The sequence below is a fragment of the Abramis brama genome (genome assembly GCF_963993115.1).
Source record: "Abramis brama genome assembly, chromosome: 15".
NCBI classification, from domain to species: domain Eukaryota; kingdom Metazoa; phylum Chordata; class Actinopteri; order Cypriniformes; family Leuciscidae; genus Abramis; species Abramis brama.
The window spans coordinates 21,963,766-21,985,122 of NC_139977.1; the positions used below are offsets into that span (position 1 = coordinate 21,963,766).

The window sequence follows — 21,357 nt, forward strand, 5'->3', positions numbered from 1 at the left end:
TTTAATGTCACCCCCTCTAGGTGGCAAACTTACTTTTTCAATCCCACAAAAGCGTAAAGAGGTAACATCGTTATTCAAAGTAAAAAAATGTGCCACAACTGGATAATTCATATATTTTCTTCTGATAGAACTCTTGTTCACTAATTCTTTGTTTAAATTGACGTGATGTTTTTCCCACATATCCTAAACCACAAGGACAACGGATCAAATACACAACATGAGTAGAAACACAAGTAATCACAGATTTGATGTTATATTTTTTACCAGTTCTAGGATGACAAAAAAATGATGTTTTAAATGTATTATTACACTGAGCACAATTCCCACAACGATAATTGCCCTTCTGTATAGGACTAAGTAAACTCTGAGATGCACGAGGACTAACGCTCTGAAAACGAGCATGTACCAAGCTATCTTTCAAATTCCTAGCGCGTTAATATACAATCAAAGGAGGATGCCGAAAAGTTCCGTTCAACTCCGGATCAGAAGACAACAAATGCCAATGTTTTTTAAAAATCGATTTTATCATGATCATGATATCATGATTTTATCACTTAGGTGAATGTGTTGTAATACAAGTAAAAGAATACTTTCTTGCTTTAAAAAAAATATATATATTAATTAATTAATTAATTAATTAATTTAATAAATAATAATAATAATAATAATTATTATTATTATTATTATTATTATAAGGCTAGTATTATTATTAAATCAATATTAGGACCTACAATTAATTTGCCTTCCCTAATTTCATAATGACATCACCACACTTGCAACACCAACACACACGTATGATGATTGAGCACTCCTCAATGAAAATGTTTGAAAATGACTTCAAAACTACATCCCACATCAAAATTGAATTGCAAGGTGATCCATTTACAAACTGTCAAGAGTGGTTGTTATAAAAGAGACCCATCATTCTTATACAGTTGTTGTTTAAGCCAAAATGGAAATGGCATCAGTGTTCGTCAGCATTTTGTTTTGTTTTTTCCATAGCACATTAACAAACATTTAATGACACTAATAACAATACAATTACAAATTATTAATAATAATAATAATAATAATAATAATAATATCACAAAATCATATAGGCCTAATAACAGTCTTTAGGTCCGAACACAGCACAAATCAGTCATCTGTGAAAATCCAAAGCGGCTTCAAACACCAACTTAAAAAAGAACTTGTTTAACAAGAAATATTGATTATTCTCATTAATGTATGGTCCAGAAAATAAATATTAAGCCAGTAAATTAAGATAGCTGATATAGGCTACCGTTATTTTATGTTGAGGTAGATTCATCTCTCGTCTCTGAGAGAATGCACTGTTAATGCAGCATCAGATGCCAAAAGCTCAGCTAGTTTTTGCTTTCACTTTCGCATGTAAATGAAGTAAAGTCATAAACGGCTTAAGCATAAACTGATAGATTTTTGCCCCTTACCCCAATTCCTCCTGGAATGTAAACACATTAACCTGCTTTCTTTGGGCTTATTGGAGTGCGCATAATGCTATATGACTGTAAAGCGTCCTTACTGTGCATTTAAGCGCATCCAGACAGAGCGAGCCATTTCTTGACCCAACAAATGATAAAATCTCATCTTGTGCAGGAGTAGTCAAAGTGCTGCATCTGTAACGGCATTGACTGTGGTTTGAGACTTCTTCAACGGTGTAACTCTTGCGCAAAATTTGCAAATTGCCTGTGTGATATCCACGGGCTCACCTTTTGGGTGAAATATTTATATGCGAGGTGACCCACACACCCCGCCCACACACGATAATATCTTGTATCGCCTATCTCACAGGCTGATGATATGACAGTGGAGCATATTGCCAAAATGAATGGCCGGGTCTCAACAGGCTATGAAAGTCTTTGCTACTGACTCACTCATAAAGTCTTTGCTGCAATCTAATGGCTCAATAATTTATAACTTTCACTAAATTCAAAATCAATCACTAAAGCCGGACGTGCACTGCGCGAGTTCGGACACTCGGGAGGTCGCGCGCATTGCAAAGGTTACAAGTCAGTTAACCTGATAATCATGTCAAAGCACCTGGTACACGGCACAACTTTACTGCACGGTGAGTCTGCGGCAATCACAAGTTTATATGCTGAACACGGAGACTGGAGCTTTCAATGTTGCTGCTAATAGCTTCAGATAGAAAAAAGAAAGAAATAAAAAGACAAGTGGGCAACTGATTTGGTGAAAAGCAGAGAACAACACAGCCATTCCTTTCAACAAAAACAACTAGAGAGTATTTGTGTGTGTCTCAGTGTATGAGCACTCTGAAGGGTTGCAGCCACTGGGCTATAATAATATGTGACATGGTTGTGTATGATTTTGCAATAGGGGACAGCCTGTAAACTGGTCAAAATCAAGCCGACTCCCTGAATCTTTGTAAATGTTTGAAAATTATCGAGAGGTCGGGAGGTGCTCGTAATGCACTCTGCTCGGCTCGTAATTCTGCTCGGCACACAATGCAAGCTGCGACCATAAGAGCATGAACAATTTCTACACGATTGTTATTTATATAAAATATTATTTATTGAACAATAATATTTAAACAAACAATGTTAGCCATTATAAAAGTATAAGTCGTCTGTACAAGTTATTAAACTTAACTTTGCCCTTAACCAAATCGATTTGCTCTGGAACAAGTAAAAGATTAGTAAGACCAAAGATTGCCCGTTTGATATACCGAATACGAATGGCACCGTACATTAGAGTCAGCGGCAAATTCCCAAAGGACTGGTCAAGATAAAGCTGTTCTTGGTGGGTAGCCTATGATCGCTGAACGGCCGCTGACAGCCTGGAGCTCACATCTCTGAAAACGTCTGAACAAATTGTCAAATAGGCGCTATTTTTATATTCAAGTCGCATATTGGAGCTCTAAATAACTACATTCTAACCTAAAAACTCTGAAAACTACATTCCGTGACACATCAACTAAAATGATGGTGGGTTTGCTCATCTGCCATGATACTTGCTGTGAGAAATACTGAAAGCGGAGTGATAGAAACGGTGAAACGTGGTGATAGTGGTATAACATTGCATGGTTGGAAAAGGCTCTCAGCCAATCAGATTCAAGAACCAGAATGAACTGTTGTGTATATATATATATATTATATATATATATATATATATATATATATATATATATATATATATATATATATATATATATATATATATATATATATATATATGTGTGTGTGTGTGTGTGTGTGTGTGTGTGTGTGTGTGTATATATACAGTGAGGAAAATAAGTATTTGAACACCCTGCTATTTTGCAAGTTCTCCCACTTAGAAATCATGGAGGGGTCTGAAATTGTCATCGTAGGTGCATGTCCACTGTGAGAGACATAATCTAAAAAAAAATATTCAGAAATCACAATGTATGATTTTTTAACTATTTATTTGTATGATACAGCTGCAAATAAGTATTTGAACACCAGAGAAAATCAATGTTAATATTTGGTACAGTAGCCTTTGTTTGCAATTACAGAGGTCAAACGTTTCCTGTAGTTTTTCACCGGGTTTGCACACACTGCAGGAGGGATTTTGGCCCACTCCTCCACACAGATCTTCTCTAGATCAGTCAGGTTTCTGGGCTGTCGCTGAGAAACACGGAGTTTGAGCTCCCTCCAAAGATTCTCTTTTGGGTTTAGGTCTGGAGACTGGCTAGGCCACGCCAGAACCTTGATATGCTTCTTACAGAGCCACTCCTTGGTTATCCTGGCTGTGTGCTTCGGGTCATTGTCATGTTGGAAGACCCAGCCTCGACCCATCTTCAATGCTCTAACTGTGGGAAGGAGGTTGTTCCCCAAAATCTCGCAATACATGGCCCCAGTCATCCTCTCCTTAATACAGTGCAGTCGCCCTGTCCCATGTGCAGAAAAAGTTATATTTTGGTCTCATCTGACCACATGACTTTCTCCCATGACTCCTCTGGATCATCCAAATGGTCATTGGCAAACTTAAGACGGGCCTTGACATGTGCTGGTTTAAGCAGGGGAACCTTCCGTGCCATGCATGATTTCAAACCATGACGTCTTAGTGTATTACCAACAGTAACCTTGGAAACGGTGGTCCCAGCTCTTTTCAGGTCATTGACCAGCTCCTCCCGTGTAGTTCTGGGCTGATTTCTCACCTTTCTTAGGATCATTGAGACCCCACGAGGTGAGATCTTGCATGAAGCCCCAGTCCGAGGGAGATTGACAGTCATGTTTAGCTTCTTCCATTTTCTAATGATTGCTCCAACAGTGGACCTTTTTTCACCAAGCTGCTTGGCAATTTCCCCGTAGCCCTTTCCAGCCTTGTGGAGGTGTACAATTTTGTCTCTAGTGTCTTTGGACAGCTCTTTGGTCTTGGCCATGTAAGTAGTTGGATTCTTACTGATTGTATGGGGTGGACAGGTGTCTTTATGCAGCTAACGACCTCAAACAGGTGCATCTAATTTAGGATAATAAATGGAGTGGAGGTGGACATTTTAAAGGCAGACTAACAGGTCTTTGAGGGTCAGAATTCTAGCTGATAGACAGGTGTTCAAATACTTATTTGCAGCTGTATCATACAAATAAATAGTTAAAAAATCATATATTGTGATTTCTGGATTTTTTTTTTTAGATTATGTCTCTCACAGTGGACATGCACCTACGATGATAATTTCAGACCCCTCCATGATTTCCAAGTGGGAGAACTTGCAAAATAGCAGGGTGTTCAAATACTTATTTTCCTCACTGTATATATGTGTGTGTGTATATATATATATATATATATGTGGGTGTGTGTGTGTGTGTGTGTGTGTGTGTGTGTGTGTGTGTGTGTGTGTCTTTTTGTTGTAAAGCTTTTTGAAATAAAGTTAAAAATAAGCTAAAAGAAGCACACGACAATGTTAAATATTACTGGTATCAACCAGTGTGCTATATATGGCTATGATATTTCTGTAAGAATCTTACTGAGATATTATGTAGAGAGACTATGATTTGTATGTTTTGGATTAATATCCTTAATCTGAGAACAAAATAGCTTCTGGAGAGAGAGAAGAATAGAATGGTGCACAATTTAAAAATAAATAATAAGCCAATGCTTGAACAGAATGCATAGCATGTATCAGAATATAACATAGAATAAAAAAGCAAACACAAAAAACAAAAAAGGGATGTTACATGACTGGCATTTTACCAATATTGCAAAGGACCGCACAAAACAAACATCACTGCCAGTCTGATGCCAGAACCAATATGATAAATAGGCTTTTAATACACTGTGAATGAAAGAACAAACGGTTTTCCAGCTATAAAAAGATGTGAAAATCTACACAAACTTCAAAAATAAACTTTAAACATCCAGCAACCAGGCTGGAGATCTCCTTTTTGTCATGGTGGGCCTTTGCAAAAACAGGAAACACTTAACATTATCTCAAAAGGGCCTGTTGGACTAAATAACCAGTGGAAAACGGGGACACATAGCACAAACATTACCTCCACCCATCGTTCAGTGTAAGCATTAAACTTTTATCTGATAAAGGTCCTCTTAAGTCGTGCAATATTTAGAACCAGAGGCAAGACAAGTGGTTCAGATCAAACGGTTTTCATGTTGAATTTGTGTTATCTGTTCATAAACTAAGTAGGACAGAACATGGTAATTTCATTAATTAGACGTTGAGAATCAATGGACATAGAGCATATTTCTATAGCACACTGTATAATCTCATACACTGATATACCTCCCGAAAGTAAAATAAACAATATAGATAATTTTACTTTCTTTCCCATTGGCAGAACAATGTAGGCGTGTGGCCAAGTTGTGACCATTGTACTTGACCTGTCATGCAGAATATTTTCAGCACACTGGGCACTCATGCTAAATCAAACTTTAGAGACAATACTTTGGTTTGCATGCAAAAGAAGCGCAACAATATTAATAGAAAACAGGCCTGGTGTTAAATGGGTTTTTTACTGTGTTTGTTTTGTTTATTTGTTTGTCTATCCTGACATTGTTAAGCACTTTGGTCAACTATGGTTGTTTTTAAATGTGCTATATAAACTTGAACTTATACGGCAGCCTATACTGCCTGTACATAAGTCAAATGGATCAAACACTACAAACCACATCCATGTGAACCAGACATTGTCTTTCAAACTAATGGTTTCTTAAATTCGAAAGCGGCAGCAGAGCACCTTGAGAACAGGCTGGACTATGACCTCTTATCAAACTCGTCTCTGTTCAAGCCTGGCACTAGGTGTGTTCTCAGTTTGACCGATTACACTCACACTGCTAAAATTTGGACATCTTCTCTTTCTAGGATTCCTGAGGTGATAAGCTCAGAGCAGTTTGGTGAATGCTCGGAAAAGCACATTCCTGCGTGAGAATGTTTAAACCTCAGAATCACTCTATTACTTATTATTATTGTTACATTGTGGATAATCACATGATCCAAAACAGCTTCATTGTCTACAAATACTTAATAAAAAGCTAAAAGATTTAGCTTTAGCTAAATAAATGTCATAAAATATGGCAATTTTCCTATTTGCAGGGGTTTGTTGCACTTTGTTGCAGGTTTGCACTTATCCCAGGCTTACACCCAGACACCGAAAAGGTCTAGGGACTCACAACACACTACCGTTCGAACATTTGGGGTCAGTACCAAGTTTTAAGATAAGAAGTCTCATATACTCACCAAGGCTGCATTTATTTGATCAAAAATACAGTAAAGTTTAAATATTATTACAATTCAAAATAACTGCTTTCTATTTGAATGTTTTAATTTATTTTTCAGCAGACATTCATTTTTAGTGTCACATTATCCTTCAGAAATCATTCTAATTTGCAGAATTGCTGCTCAAACATTTCTTATGATCAGTGTTGAAAACATTTGTGCTGCTTAATATTTTTGTGGAAACCATGATACCTTTTTTCAGGATTCATTGATGAATAAAAAGTTCAAAAGAACAGCATTTATTTGAAATGGAAATCAAATTATAAATGTCATATCAACTTAGATCAATTTATTACATCCTTGCTGAATAAAACGTAGGCTATTTATTTCTTATGAGATTTTTACTTACCTCAAATTTTTAAACGGTAGTGTAAATTACTAATATACATGTTAGTGTATGTTAACAAAAGTTAATCATTAAAAGCACATTAAAATCTGTTGACTCTTGAAATGAAAATCTATTTTACATACTGAAACTGTACAATCCAATTTTGTAAGGTATTATAAAATTGATTGCATTTAAAAGTACAGAGACAATAAAAAATTATATTATTGACTTATCTGGCCAGAGTTCTAATATTGTAAGCTTTGCAAATGCTGCAAAAAAAACCCAAAAAACATTATTAGAATATTGAGATATTAATCAATGACTGACTTCATTTTAACAAAAAGCACATTTTCTACAGAGGTCATATGGTGGGGGAAAAAAGTTTCTTCTCAAAACTACCTATACAGTCCAAAAAGACCATTAAAGCTGCTAGATCTAAAATCTGATGTGAATGAAACATGACGCTTTTAATATTTGTCCAGTTAGCCAGCCTGCACCAGCGATACCAGTTCAGGAGGGTGAAAGTACACTAAAGACATAATCTCCCTCTTAATCTCATTATTAGATTTTCAGCCATGTGGCATATTGATAAAACCCCAGTGAATAAGGAAGAGCTTGAGGGGTTGAAACGGAAGGCTCTGGATATCCATTCAGGGCTTAACCATTAGCATGGTCTGAGAGCAAATCTGTACAAAAGACATCCAGATAGAACTGCTGAGATCTCTGAGAGAAACCCCTTGGTTTAGATTCATGCAAATGGTCTGTGCAGATAAACAACAGCTGTTAATGTTATTCCCTAAAGCTTGTTTTCACACATATTGAGATATGGTTTTAAAATCTGTTTTTTGAACCGTTCCCCAACCCCCCACTCACTAAAAGCATGCATAGTCTACTCAAGTAACCAAGTGCCTCTTCCATAAAGACCAAAGTGTCTTTTTGTGGGAAACTTTTACACTGTGTACAAATGCCTCCTTTTGTTTAACAAAGTTCAGAAGCGAACGTACTATGGAAGTCCAGAGATTTCAGTAATAACTGCATCTATTTTGCCAGAAAATGTTATAGAAGGGGTCCATCTATGGACTAACCTCTAAATAAATACCAGATATGTTGTCTAGGTGCAATCTAAAGCAGACCTGAGTAATATGGGGGGCAAGTATCTATAGCTTTGTGAAATAATTGCGATGTTATGACTTCCAGTACTTTCTAACGCCAACCATATGAACCTTTTCCGAAAAACAATGTACCTTTTCTACTAAACTACATCTGCAACTGCTTAATCAATTGCAGAATGTGGGGTAGTTTATATTAGTCTGAATAGATATGAGGATTAAAAAGACAGAAACCACATGACTTGTTTGAGACTCTGCGAACAAGACTTAAAATAGACCTTCTGTACCTAACTTTGAACACTCATTTTCACATTCCACCAAACTCATCCGCTCAAAAAGAATGTGCTTTAATCCCTTGAACTTGAACTGGGTCCCGTGCCAAATCTCTTGGAGGAACTCTAGATAATTTGCCTCTGAAAAGACATTAAACAATGGGTTGGAAGATGTTGCAGAAAGTGAAAGTTTAGAGGGCATGAGGACTCTGAAAAGTTCAGAAAGTCTGGATTGACATACAGCTGCAGTATTTATATAAAAGTTTTTATATTATACAAGTTAATTCACATTATATAGAATTCAAACCCAGCACTCCTTGCACGTTAACTTCTAGACTAGGGGAGGGCAACTCAAGCCCTAGATATCCACTTTCCAGTAGAGCTCCAACCATAATAAACAAAGTTATGTATGTATTTGAGTGAATTGGATTTCAATTTTGAGTTATTAATTTTGCATGGTGAAGGTAGCGTTTTGTAAACTTTAAAATGGTAAATGTTTCTAGCATAATTGTATTTGAATTTCATTTTATCTTCTTGACTTTAGTTCCCTACCAAGTCTGGCATCCTATAGTAATGCCACTGAAATCTGTCCTGATAAAAAACATGAAGGTTATACCGTTGTAGGATAACTCTTCATTACGAATTTATGGTTCAGTGGACATGATTAATTGCACAAATGTTTTATTGCATTGATGTTTTTAAATAATTAATGACATTACAATATCAGCACTACTTTTTTTCTCCACCAGGTGAGACCCACATTCTATTCTTATTAAGATAATATACAAAAAAAAAAAAAAGCAATCAAGCATGGCTGTAAGCAATCAACACAAACAAACCGTTATCTGGGATGACCTTCCTGAAGCAGTAATACTAACAGTTAGTAGCAGGGCTCAAATTTTGGTCACGGGATTGTGAGTATTGCGCATCATTTTAATCATTCCCGCAGGGCTTGCGTTTATAATGTGTGAAATTCCCGCAAAGATTCACTCACTCTAACATGTAGGTTGTATGAGTAAATTGATTCACACAGATTATAAAATCAAATCAGTAATTTTAAAACTTTATGTGAGACGCAATTTCACAAACCACATGAGTGATTCAGCGTTGCCGCGTCTTCTTTATTTCATGTATTTATTTGTGCTACTGTAGAAATTGAAATTAAGTTTCCTTTTGTTGTGTAAACTCATTAAAAAAAAATTACCCCATTGTAAAAACAATAAATAAGTGAGCAAACATTTTAATGTCTAAAAAAAATGCGCCTCCCCCTCAAAATAAAAAAAATCCCCCCCATAAGAATCACCTTAGGGAGCCAGGCATGTTTGATTCATCCTGACAGCTAATTTCTCAACCTGTAAAGCCTGTCATTACTTCACCACAACAACTGTTACTGAGATAACTCATGCCTACAGAAGCTCACAGAATGTCTTAAGTCACTGAGGAAATACAGATGGGCCATCTTATACTATCAGGACTGCACTTAATCAAACCACAATTACATGCAGGGAAAACAAGGCAAATGAAAATTGGAGTCTGGGATAAGTGTATTAGGCCAGAGGATGTAATATGTATACCAGAAGGGATGTGAACTAAAGGGGCTGAGGTTAAAGGGAAGGGGGGTGTTGGGGCTAGATTTGTTAATCTCTGAGAGCCGGGCAGCTGGGTCTGGGCTAATACAGAAACCCTCTTCTTAGTGCGGATACCTGCTGTGCCCATTCTCATCCGCTTTACAGCACTGCTGCCAGATTCACTCTGATTGGTCATCTGGGGCTTTTTCTGAGGTTATCTGATTGGTCCTGGACCAAATGGATGAGATCTGTAAACATTTGATTGGTCATTGAAATCTGAACTGAAAACAGAGATGGTATGGGGGTCAGTTGTTTGACTAGACCTCACCTTTACTGATGTTGTTTTTAGCAGTCATTTTAATGTTTGGCTGGCACGACTAAAGATATGAAATTAATACACACCTGGCACTGTCAATAGAAGGTGCTATTTATAAGGCAAACTACTTTTGGAAAGGCTACAGGATGGTTACTCGGTCAGCCTAGACCGTGATCCACTCCCTTTAAGGTTGGAATTAAGCAGCAACGACTGCATGTATGAAAGGTGTCGGTCTATGACAAAGGATAGAAAGGAATTAGCGTCTGGGCAGTCTGCTACGGCCAAGCGAATACAGTTAAACAGAGAAGAGAGGGGGAAGGGATGCTACATGCATGTTCACTGCGAATACTTTTACAGGGCCTGTGAAATATTGTAGACTCCCATTCAACCCACAAAATAAATATTGCACAGGAGACGTTTGTCTTTGCCATTTGAGGTTATACAATGTAATGAAGGGTTGTGTGTTTTACCCTCACATGGCAGAGACCCTGTTTCTAAATCCCTGGCAGCCATATCTTACTGATGAGGTAATTCCACAAAAGCACAGTTAGCCTTATCACAATCCTGCCTCCCTCCTCAACCACTTTAACCTCGGCACTGGACACATCGGATTCTTCCCAGAATGGACGCTTTGACCTAAGGTGAAACCAAAACACCATTAACAACATTATGATGCCATTAATCCACATTTTTCTGTTGACTTTATGGGAAGAGTAAAATGAGTTCATATCTCCTCAGACAGTTCAGGATAGATTTTACTGAGGGTTTCATCATGTTGAAGGTTGTAGTTAATGGGGAAAAGGGTAAGGACACTAATTAAGAGCCATGGACCTGACTATGTTCCAGATGAGATAAATCCAGTCTGCTAGGAGTCTTGTCTTGAACTGACATTCTTAAGGGAAAAGGCTTGGTAGAGAAAAATAAATTAACACAACTATTATGTTTCTAAACACGTTTAGCTTAACATTAACATTGTGACCTGATCGTTAATGTGAGCCACCCATAATGTTTAGTAAAAAGATTGACTCGATGAAGTTAAACCAGCATAACGTTAACCATAGAGAAAACCCAATACAGTCTTGTGACTAGGCATGCTGTAATAGTTGGTGTTACACAGTGTTTAGCCACACACCGTTTAAATCACTTGCCCACCCCTGCCAACTGTCGTTTTGATTTTATAGTAATACAATTATTTAGTTCAGTTAGAGAGCATACATTACAATTAAAAACGTGTCAGCTTAAAGGCACAGTATGGCATTTTTCGCCACTAGGGGTCGCTAACCTATTTACAATAACAAAGGCGTAGTTTGATGACGCAACATTTGCTAAGAATTATGGATCTTGTCGTCAACGTCAAGCCGACCGATCTAATAATGTTTATGGATGACTGAATACATCGATGTTTTTATCATGACTGTGATATGAAGCAGTTCGGGATTGCTAAGAGACAGCTATCAGCTCCAAACGTGACGAGAGTCCCGCGGATATAAAAGGAATATGGACATTTCATTCTACCGAACTACACGCAGAATTACTACTCACAGGTCAGTTTATTAGACAAATTAAACTTGTGAGGTAACGCAGCGCTGTTTCACTTGGTCTAACATTACACTATCACACTAAACTGCATTTGAATGTGTTGAAATGTATGTGTTAGTCTGTCTGTATGAGACTAGCAGTAAACTAGATCAACATTAGAATAACATACAGATCATATTCTGACATTTTATCATTGTTGAACTATAAAACATTGATTAGTTTTATGTAAATGTGCTCACCTGTTTAATAAAGTACATGTAGGAGCGGTCGAAGTCTCGGATGTGGAGCTCTCGTTTATATACTGTCTATGGGAGCTCTAGGCATCTCGAAAACACTGCGCTGATATTGATTCCCGTTTTAGTTCTCCTTTTTTTATCCAAAGTCTGCTTGTCATGGTCCATAATGTTTGAACGAAACAACAACACCGTGCAAATAGACATTGCAAACTACAAAGTTGTCCGCGTCAGTCGCTTTGGTTACTATCAGACGGCTCTGGTTGCCATGGCAGCACGAGCGGAAACCAGGGACAATGCAGATATGACGGCATTGGCGGCGACACAACGGAAATAAAGAAACGGAACGTTTCTCGAATTAAATTACAAATTTCTCCTGGTTTAAAAGTTGTTGGAAACAGTCGGGATAATGTAAGTACACAACTAAAAAAAATATATAACATAGATATAGTGATTTTTGCTATTTTTAAAGCAAAAAAGTTACATATTGTGCCTTTAATTCAGCGTGAGCCGAACGAGAGTAGCAACACAGATCAGCAGCAGGAGTCAGATTTCATTTATCACGTGACGAGAGTGAGGAGCGCTCACTGACAAGATGCTGGCGTAAGATTTGGTTTCAAAGCAAAATGTAAAAGTGCCTATTTGGCAATATTTTTTATTTAAACCCAATGCTAATAGTTCCCTGCATAGCATGATGTATGCCATGCTTATTCGTTTTGTTAATAAAGCAGTCTTCTTCGTTTTGTTAATAAAAGTTCTGTTTAATACAAGCGAGTTAGTCATTATACTGTTTTGTTGTTGTTTTCAATAAGAATAATAATGAAGCAATTGCCACCCCTGAATTGCTGTTAATTCGATATAAAATGCACACAGCCACAGGGCTTTCATAAGCAATTTAAAAGCGAGGTGGAAAAGAGGGAAAACCTACAACAGATTGTACTACAAATTATTTAAATTACTTTTTTACTTTTTTTATAAAACGGTTAGTTCCAGTCCTTGATTCTGATTGGTCAATAGCTGTGTTTTATTCACGAATCACGATAAAACACGACTATGACCGCTTCACCCAAAGGTTCTATGTATCACTACACAACACCCCTAGCAACCACTCTTAGCAACTTAAACACGTTCTCACTGATATTGTTCATTGAAGCTTATAGAGTATTGTGAGAGATTGAGTAAGCGAGTGTACCTGCATTTACAGTAGATATAGCATTTTCCTTCAGGTCAGTCCTATATTCATAATAAAAAATTTGAAGTTTGAATGTCCACAGCGATATCTCCTTTTAACACTTAGTTAAAAGAGGGGTTTTACTATAAATAAAGAAAACAAACAAGATGCCGCTTTCTGCCGTCTCGGTTTCCTTTCTGTGAACTTTTTGTGGAGTGTGTCACAATGAATTTATTTTCTTCACAAAATATGATGTTTTGAAGATTGTTGGTAACCAGTTTTGGTGACTAATATTGTCTCTCTCCAAATATTTAATTTAAAGATCCACAGAACATATTTAAGGCTGGGTTGTGGAGTTGGGTTTAGGTTTGGGCAGTTTCTTTTTGTACTGTTTCTTTCTGATTTCTTATGCTTTTGCAGTCTCCTACAAATTATCATGACTTTTCATGAGACTGGGTTGAAAAACCACGCTTGAAAGTTCATCTGATCTAAAGCGAAAATTACACAATCGTGCTAAATAAGGATAATCTAGGCAATTTTCATTTTCATTTCCTGTTTATTCATGTGTCAACTTAACCTAAAATACTCTGGATAACTAGATAGTCCTACATCTAGATAAAAGCCCATATAACATCAACAGATTGCAATTTTCAATCTGCAAAACTGTCTTGTTAAGCAATTAAGAGGGCATTCAGCCCACAATGTGCGCTTAAATGTTATCCAACAATTTGTGATACAATTTTTCCATTGCATCACTGAAATAAAGTTAACAACTAAATGAGATTAAATAAGAAAACCAGGAACCATATGAACTACATTGCATAATAATGTTAATTGATTAAAATACTTGTTAGAGACAAGCTAATAAATAAAGAGATTATACAGTAATATCAGCAGCCTGCAAGACATCAACTTACATCTAGATGCTTAAAAGGGAAAAGAACCCCAAGCAGGAGTGGAGGTTTTCCAAATTCTCAATGACTTAAGCAGACCCAATCCATCTGCAGTCTGCAACCCATGAGCAGATAAAAGACAACTCTCATCATGTAAACATAGCAAATTTAGATATGTGCCTGTTATTGATTTGTGTGCACAAAAGGTCTATTCTTGCAAGTGAATGACAAAAGTCAATAGTGCCGCTATCCTACTGAGATGCAATAAACCTGGTCTACAACAAGCTGTTTTTAATGCCATGTGCCTTACACATAAGGTCTGGAATTTCATGCAACTCTGAGCAAGAAGCAAGAAAAAACTTTTTATGATTCTCTCAAACATGCCACAAATACCAACAAATGTAATAATAGCACTATCTCTCACTCTTTGTTATGCAATATGTTATGGGTACACCAGAATAGTTCAAATGGGACTACAAACACATGAAGTGCTGGTAAAGTAACATCACATATTACAAGAACTTGGCAATCAGACACTCTTGTAAAAGTATTTATCCTGGCAGTTCTGGTCTCCTGTTTTGCACAAGAATGAAAGCCTGGCCTTACATGAACATTCCTGTACAGTTCTGGACTGACACACAAAACCCCAAATAGAACCAGGAGGATATTTTGTTTCTCTTGTTCTTTCTCGATTACCTCTTTTTCCAGAAAACACCCTGTATGGCAAAGTACTGAAACAAGACTTTTGATTGGTAAATGTACAGGTTAAAACTGATACAAGCAGAAGTGATGACAAAATACAACTAAAAGGAATCAAAACCAAAAACTTAAAGAGGAAGTTTCCTTTTTCTTTTTTATTAATAAAAATATTTTTCTATATAAAAAATTGAGTAACAACCAATTGGCTGGACTATATAATGCCATACTATGATTTCCAATGCCGCATCTTGCACAAAGACAGACATGCAAAGTTCTACCTATGAATTGAGTGAGTAGATTTCTCTATAAAATTATGTCGAAGCATTGTTTCTGGGCAACCACATTGTTGTGCAAGCAAACACCTACCAATTACAAAAGATAAAAACAGTAATGCGTGACTTAGCCTCAAGAGAAAATCAATATAATGAGCTGTGAATGTGGCTATGGCGAGCTTGCTCTTAACAACATTCCGTGCAAATGTTCAAAATGCCACTGTGACCATGTGCTGGCAGAAAGTATATTAAAACTCAGCTTAGTTCTGTGGTTTGATGATCACATAGAATTTCACAGTAATCTCTATCCGCTGACTCAGCCCAAGTGGCAATGGTTTGGCAAGCCAAAACATGAAATTATAAGCAATAGCGTTTCATTCGTGCACATTCCTATACTTCAGCCTGAGACTGATTTTGTTCTATTACAGGCTTAGAAATGATTGCTGAATCACATCTGGTGGCAGGAAGCTCCTCTGAGGAGTGTTTTTTCATTCTTTCTTCGGGAGTGCAGAAGTTCTCTGCCTTAAAATTATACTCCCAGTTATGACTCAGTTATCATAATAAAGCTGCAGACATGTCTGATTCTGAGTCATTCACTCATCATGCAGTCTAGAACATTCACAGAGGCTGACTATGAAACTTGACCTCAGAATCCAAATGAATGAAAATATAGAATGTTGTGCATGAGCATATGGTGTTACATTTTCTTTTTATTTCATGGAGGGACTGTTTATATGATTCTCAATACAAGCGTTCAAGACCAGCACAACACCATTCAGTTCCCAAACCAGCTGAAAGTACACTAGGTCATACTTACATCACTCTTCCTAAACTTTGCCTTCAGGCTCTTCATATTAGTCCATTCAGATTTTAACAGATCCCAAGACACCTGAATAAAATCAGACTTTAGTTAGTCATACACACAAACTCCAAAGCAATGTGTTGCTTAATACGGCGGAAACTAAGGATCAGGTCAGCAGCTCTGTTATTAATGGCAAAACTAGGACCAAGCTTTTGGAGGCAAAACAGGGTGGATCAAGTTACAGTGGCTCCAGTGGCATTAGTACTCAATCTAATGCATGTTCACTGTGCACATTTTAAAATGTCAGAGTATTTTGTAGTTCCTTCCAGACACTTCCGTCCAGACACTCTATAAACTCCAAAAATACACATAAACTGGGGTCACTGATATTCTTGGATCTTCCTGAGGAGTCTCCACGGGAAAGAGTAAAGTATAGATGGAGTGTTCAGAAAGACTCCAACAAGATAAGAAAAGCAAACAGGAACGATCGCGCGCTTCACTAAAGAACAATGGCAACATTGTGTGCAACTATAGCTGACAGGAATGATGATTGTAAACACTGGCATGTACATGTAACATTGAAGCGAAATTACAACTATTTTATTCGGCAGCGTGAAGTCTGAAATGTTTCGTTCTAAATTTCAGCAGAGTTCCATTTGGAATAGCATAAAATTGGAAGGAAAAAATACACGGGAAAAGAGTGTTTAGATTTCTGCACTTACCCACTTTGCAAAAGTTAAGCCGCACACACAGACCTCAGGGGTTTGTTGCTAACACACTTTTCCGAGTGGCGTTAAGTGCTTCATATACCATTTAGTGCAATTTGAACTCGTAAATATTAGGGGGGAAATGCGGAAAATACGAGCGGTGGGCTAAAGGGGAGAAACCAGGAGCAAAGTTATTCACCGACAACAATCCATTCAAGTGGCGCTCGCGCTGCCTCTGATTGTTCCCCGGGCAGATAGAGTGACGTCACCACCGATGTGTCCTCGTGACTACCGAGCTTGACTCTATACTTACAGTAACTACATGAGACATGTTTTATTCCCCTCACAAAATGTTTACCATGCTAGAAATATTGAACACCAAAATATCCGTGTGACTGTTTAATAAGATAAAAAATATGTCCCCTAGGATGTCCCCAGACTTTTTAAATTTCTCTATAATAAATGTAATTTTTGTTTTACAAAAAAATAAGGTTAATTAAATTAATTAAAGATTGTTTTTATAATTAATTTAACTAATTAAATTTTCATTATTTTTTTATTTTCTTTACATCGTGTTCTGAGTAGCCTATCTTTATTGTCATTATCAAACCAGCCAGCATTTGAACATTTTAATTCAAAACAAATTTGTAGCGTTAGGAAATCCTTCAGTAGCCTAAACTACTGAAAAAATGTCATCAAAGGTCATTAGTAGCCTACCATTACACATTAAACGCGTATGAGTGAATTCAAATCGATTAAGGGCATAGGCTAAATAGCTATTCCTAATTTTTAAAGCTATAAACTACGTTCATTTGTAGAAGTTTTTTTTTTTTTTTTTTTTTTTTACCGTTTTAAGCAATTAAGGTTCACGAGACCATTTTATTCTATGCGGGGAAAGAATTTAACCAGCGTCAGTAATCATTCGAGAGCAGATATCTTTATGATGATGTATAGGCTATAAATAAGCTAGACGTTGTGAGCGATATGCAATAGCCTACTTTCCACTGGGACCATGAAAGTGTCATCGGGGTCTGAACTCTGAAGCCAAACGTGCTGATTCGATATAGTGACCTATCCGGTGCAGCAGAGCTGGGGAAGGGCGCCACGAGGTGGACACGTCCAACGATTTTAGTAGGCCTATATGCTACCATAGTAGCCTACCGTATACTAAATCAGACCAAGTCCATGCAAAATCATGGCTTGATAATAGTTTATAGTATAGAACATGGCATCAAACCGAACTGTGTGGCCTGCCGACTCATATTGGTGAAGAAAATTAGCTGCTAGATTTTGCTGTTTCTTTCCAAATAAACCTCTAGGGACAAATAAAGGGCTTGTATTAGAATCACTGCTGTAACATCAAGCACATTCATGCTTCATTATGTAGTTTTGGCTTTCACTGTAGAATATAAGTTGACAGTAGGACTAATAGACCGACAAGAAGCCCGCCCTTTAATTTCCTCAGAGCTGCTGCAATATATCTGTGGTGATGCAGCACCAGAACAAAAAATAACACCAATCCCACGCTTGTCTCTTTGGTTAGTGGTGGGTCTGTGCCTTGGTGGTCCACTGCCACAAGCGACAGAGTAATAAACACAACAATACATTTAAACAAAAGGTTATGTAGGTTACCTAAAAATTATATCATGAAAAAAACATTCATTATGGGAATATGAAAAGATCATATTAAAAGCAACACAGCCCCAGGATACAGACAAAGTTGCAACACAAGTTTAGCTTATTTTCCTTTCGGAAAAAAATAAAAATAAAATACAAGTAAAATATATACACTATTGTTCAAATGTTTAGGATCAGAATGATTTTTTTAAAGTAGGCTAATTTATTTATTTTTCAGCAAGGATCCATTAAATTGCTCAAAAGTGACAGTAAAATTTTTTATAATGTTGCAAAAGGTTTCTGTTTCAAATAAATTCAGTTTTTTTAACTTTCTATTAAAATTTCAAATACTAAAAAATATATATCATGGGTTCCACAAAAATATTAAGCAACACAACTGTTTTTAACATTGATAATAAGAAATATTTCTTGTGCACCAAATTGTAAAATTGTATATTTCATAATATTACTGTTTTTTTTTTTATTTAGTCTCATTAGAGACTTCTTTCAAAAAACAAAACATCTTACCAACCTGTTTGAAAGGTACATATATAACACCTAGACATATATATAAAACACACTGAAACACAGAAATTGATCAAAAAATATAGTATGTTATAACATACAAAAAGATCAAACCATTTTTTCATCCAACAAACAATGTAACTACATTTTATAATTTAATAACATTTAAAAGACATGACAACTTGCCCTACAATAAAATAATATCAAATCACTTTATTCACAATTCGTTGGTGCAATCTCCACAACATGACAGTATGGATAACAAGTATAGGATAACCTACACAATAGACACAGGTAGAGACACACATATTATTGCAGTATACACAGAATACATGGGACACAAACAGGCAGTAAACAATATACAGCATACTATACACAGAGTATGAGGACTTCTAGGTAAAAAGAAAGTGCAATAACCACAGTGCATTCACCTCTTCGGAGAATTAGTAAACAATTCGCAGAAGTGATATACAGTTTGTGGTTAGCAGTGCAGTACAGTATACAATAGTGCAAATGGAATTATAATAAAGAGAGTTTTAAGGACATACTTATTGAAAGGTGCAACATTTCCTGCTTATTTATCTTTATTGTCACCTACAACCAAGGACAAGAACATTTGTACAGCCTTACACAGAATGTACAGAATAATTGGAACACAGTACAGAATAACTGGAACATTTACCAAAGCCATGTGTTTCTGCATATTCATTGAAACAAGAATCTGCAGAGGGCTGTTTATCATGTTTCCCCCACACTCATCCTTGTGGCCAATATACTGGTTTATCTCCTCATTTAGTGGCTAAATAAAGGTTTGGATTGGAGGTAGGCTTAGAGGTGACACCCGTAACCTCACTTCAATAACTGAAGATTCCACTGAGCTGGCAATGTAGGAACAGCTATATGTCACAAACCAAATAGGATAAAGCTCAGCTTTTCATCATAAAATTTCTCTGGCTCAAAATATCTCATGAAGGATCCCACTACTTTCAATGGGCTTATGATTTCCATTGGTGCTGACAACGTGTCCACTGGTTACGCAGTTAGTCGTGGTAAATATGTCAGTTATGATGAATCTCGTTGCTTTCCCCCATCATGAATAATATATTGCACACATATGCAAATCAGTATTTTTATGCATGCCAAAAACTCAAGTACATGCACCACTCCTACACTGATTACAGTTTAGAATTAAAAATGACTTATACTGTAATGAGAGAGGGTAAGACAACAACATTGAAAGACAAATGAGGTCATCAGTAACTACACACTCAGCTTGGATTACGTTTGGTGGATGGTTCCTTTACTGAATTAAAAGTGTAAAGAAATCATAGGTGTCAAGGATCACTGCATTTAAATAAACTCATCTCTCAAAGTGAATCTTCTCTAAAACGAGTTCAAGTACATGCTTGATAATTTAAGTTCTCTGACCAGGAGGGGGTAGTACTGTTCTGTTATAACTACCACTCAATTTCACTCAAACCTTCTGGCATCCTCTCCCCGCTCATCATTCTGCTAAGAGCAGATTTGAAGGTCTTTCATCATACGCTTTCAACGAAAGACCTTTGAATGCTATCCACTTTAAGCTCAAACCTGGCAGTGAGCACAGGCAGATAAGCACATATCACGACATATTCTAAATATATTGACAGGTGACTTGTGTCTCCACTTATACTGATTAAAGTCCTTACAATATAGCATCCACAGCAAAACAATTTTACCAACCCAATTTCATATTAGCCAGTGAATCTATATTTTTACTGATTTCCATGGGGTTTAGCTACAACCAAACACAACAATGCATTTAAATATTTACAATATCTCAATTTAAATAGGCTATCTAATATCTGTTGCACAAATTTTCAGATGCACTTTCAAACCTTGGCTGCATCCAAAATCACATATTACCCTACTAGGCCTATAGTAGGCGAAAAACAGTATTTGACAAAAGAAGTATGTCATAATTCACAGTACCCATAGTAGGCAGAAAGTGCCTACTAGTTATATAAGTTTTGTATAGAAATGAACCATTGATTTGTCATCCATGCTCTCGCATTTGTTGTATGATCTGTTTTTCTTTTCTAAATATGATTGTTTTAAATGTTAATATGTATAGGTGTTGTCTCTGATGACAAACAAATTATCAGAATACATTTCACCTCTTATGTAGTACATCTGAATTTCATTCATACTACACACATTCATGCATAGAATACTTTGTTTTAGCGCTCGCAAAGTAAGTACTTATTCAAAATAATACCTACTCAATAGAGTATATTATTTCAGATGCAGCCCCAGTGTACACTTCTGTCCTGGACTTTGAATGAGATTTGTTCTGTGTCCTCACCAGTTGGTATCAATTAGTTTGAGACTTTAAATTATTTAGAGGAAGTGTCTGAATGTGTTTTGAATACAAAGAATATCATAAAGCAATGAGTTTACTTGATGCACTTTGGTGTTAATGTGAAATGTGTTCAATGTAACGGAAGAAAAACAAGACAGAATCCATTATAATTAAACAAATCCGCAGTCATTAACTAGTGGAGTTTAGAAAATGTAATCATTAAATTGAGGCTAAAATT

General features: G+C 36.5%; 1 protein-coding gene across 3 annotated transcripts in view; it reads right to left on the minus strand.

Moving 5' to 3' along the window:
* rai14 (retinoic acid induced 14) overlaps window positions 1-16,926 on the minus strand; it is a 51,072-nt gene extending 34,146 nt beyond the window's left edge. The window contains exons 1-2 of one of the 3 annotated variants that reach the window (XM_084138156.1): window positions 16,652-16,926; window positions 15,945-16,016 (exon numbers count right to left, since the gene is read on the minus strand). In XM_084138156.1, the coding sequence (XP_083994282.1) occupies window positions 15,945-15,980 (36 nt within the window). In that variant the 5' untranslated portion in view covers window positions 15,981-16,016; window positions 16,652-16,926. The remainder of the gene's footprint in view (window positions 1-15,944; window positions 16,017-16,651) is intronic. The other 2 variants (XM_084138158.1, XM_084138157.1) reach the window with 2 other exon arrangements.
* Between the last annotated feature and the right edge of the window lie 4,431 nt (window positions 16,927-21,357).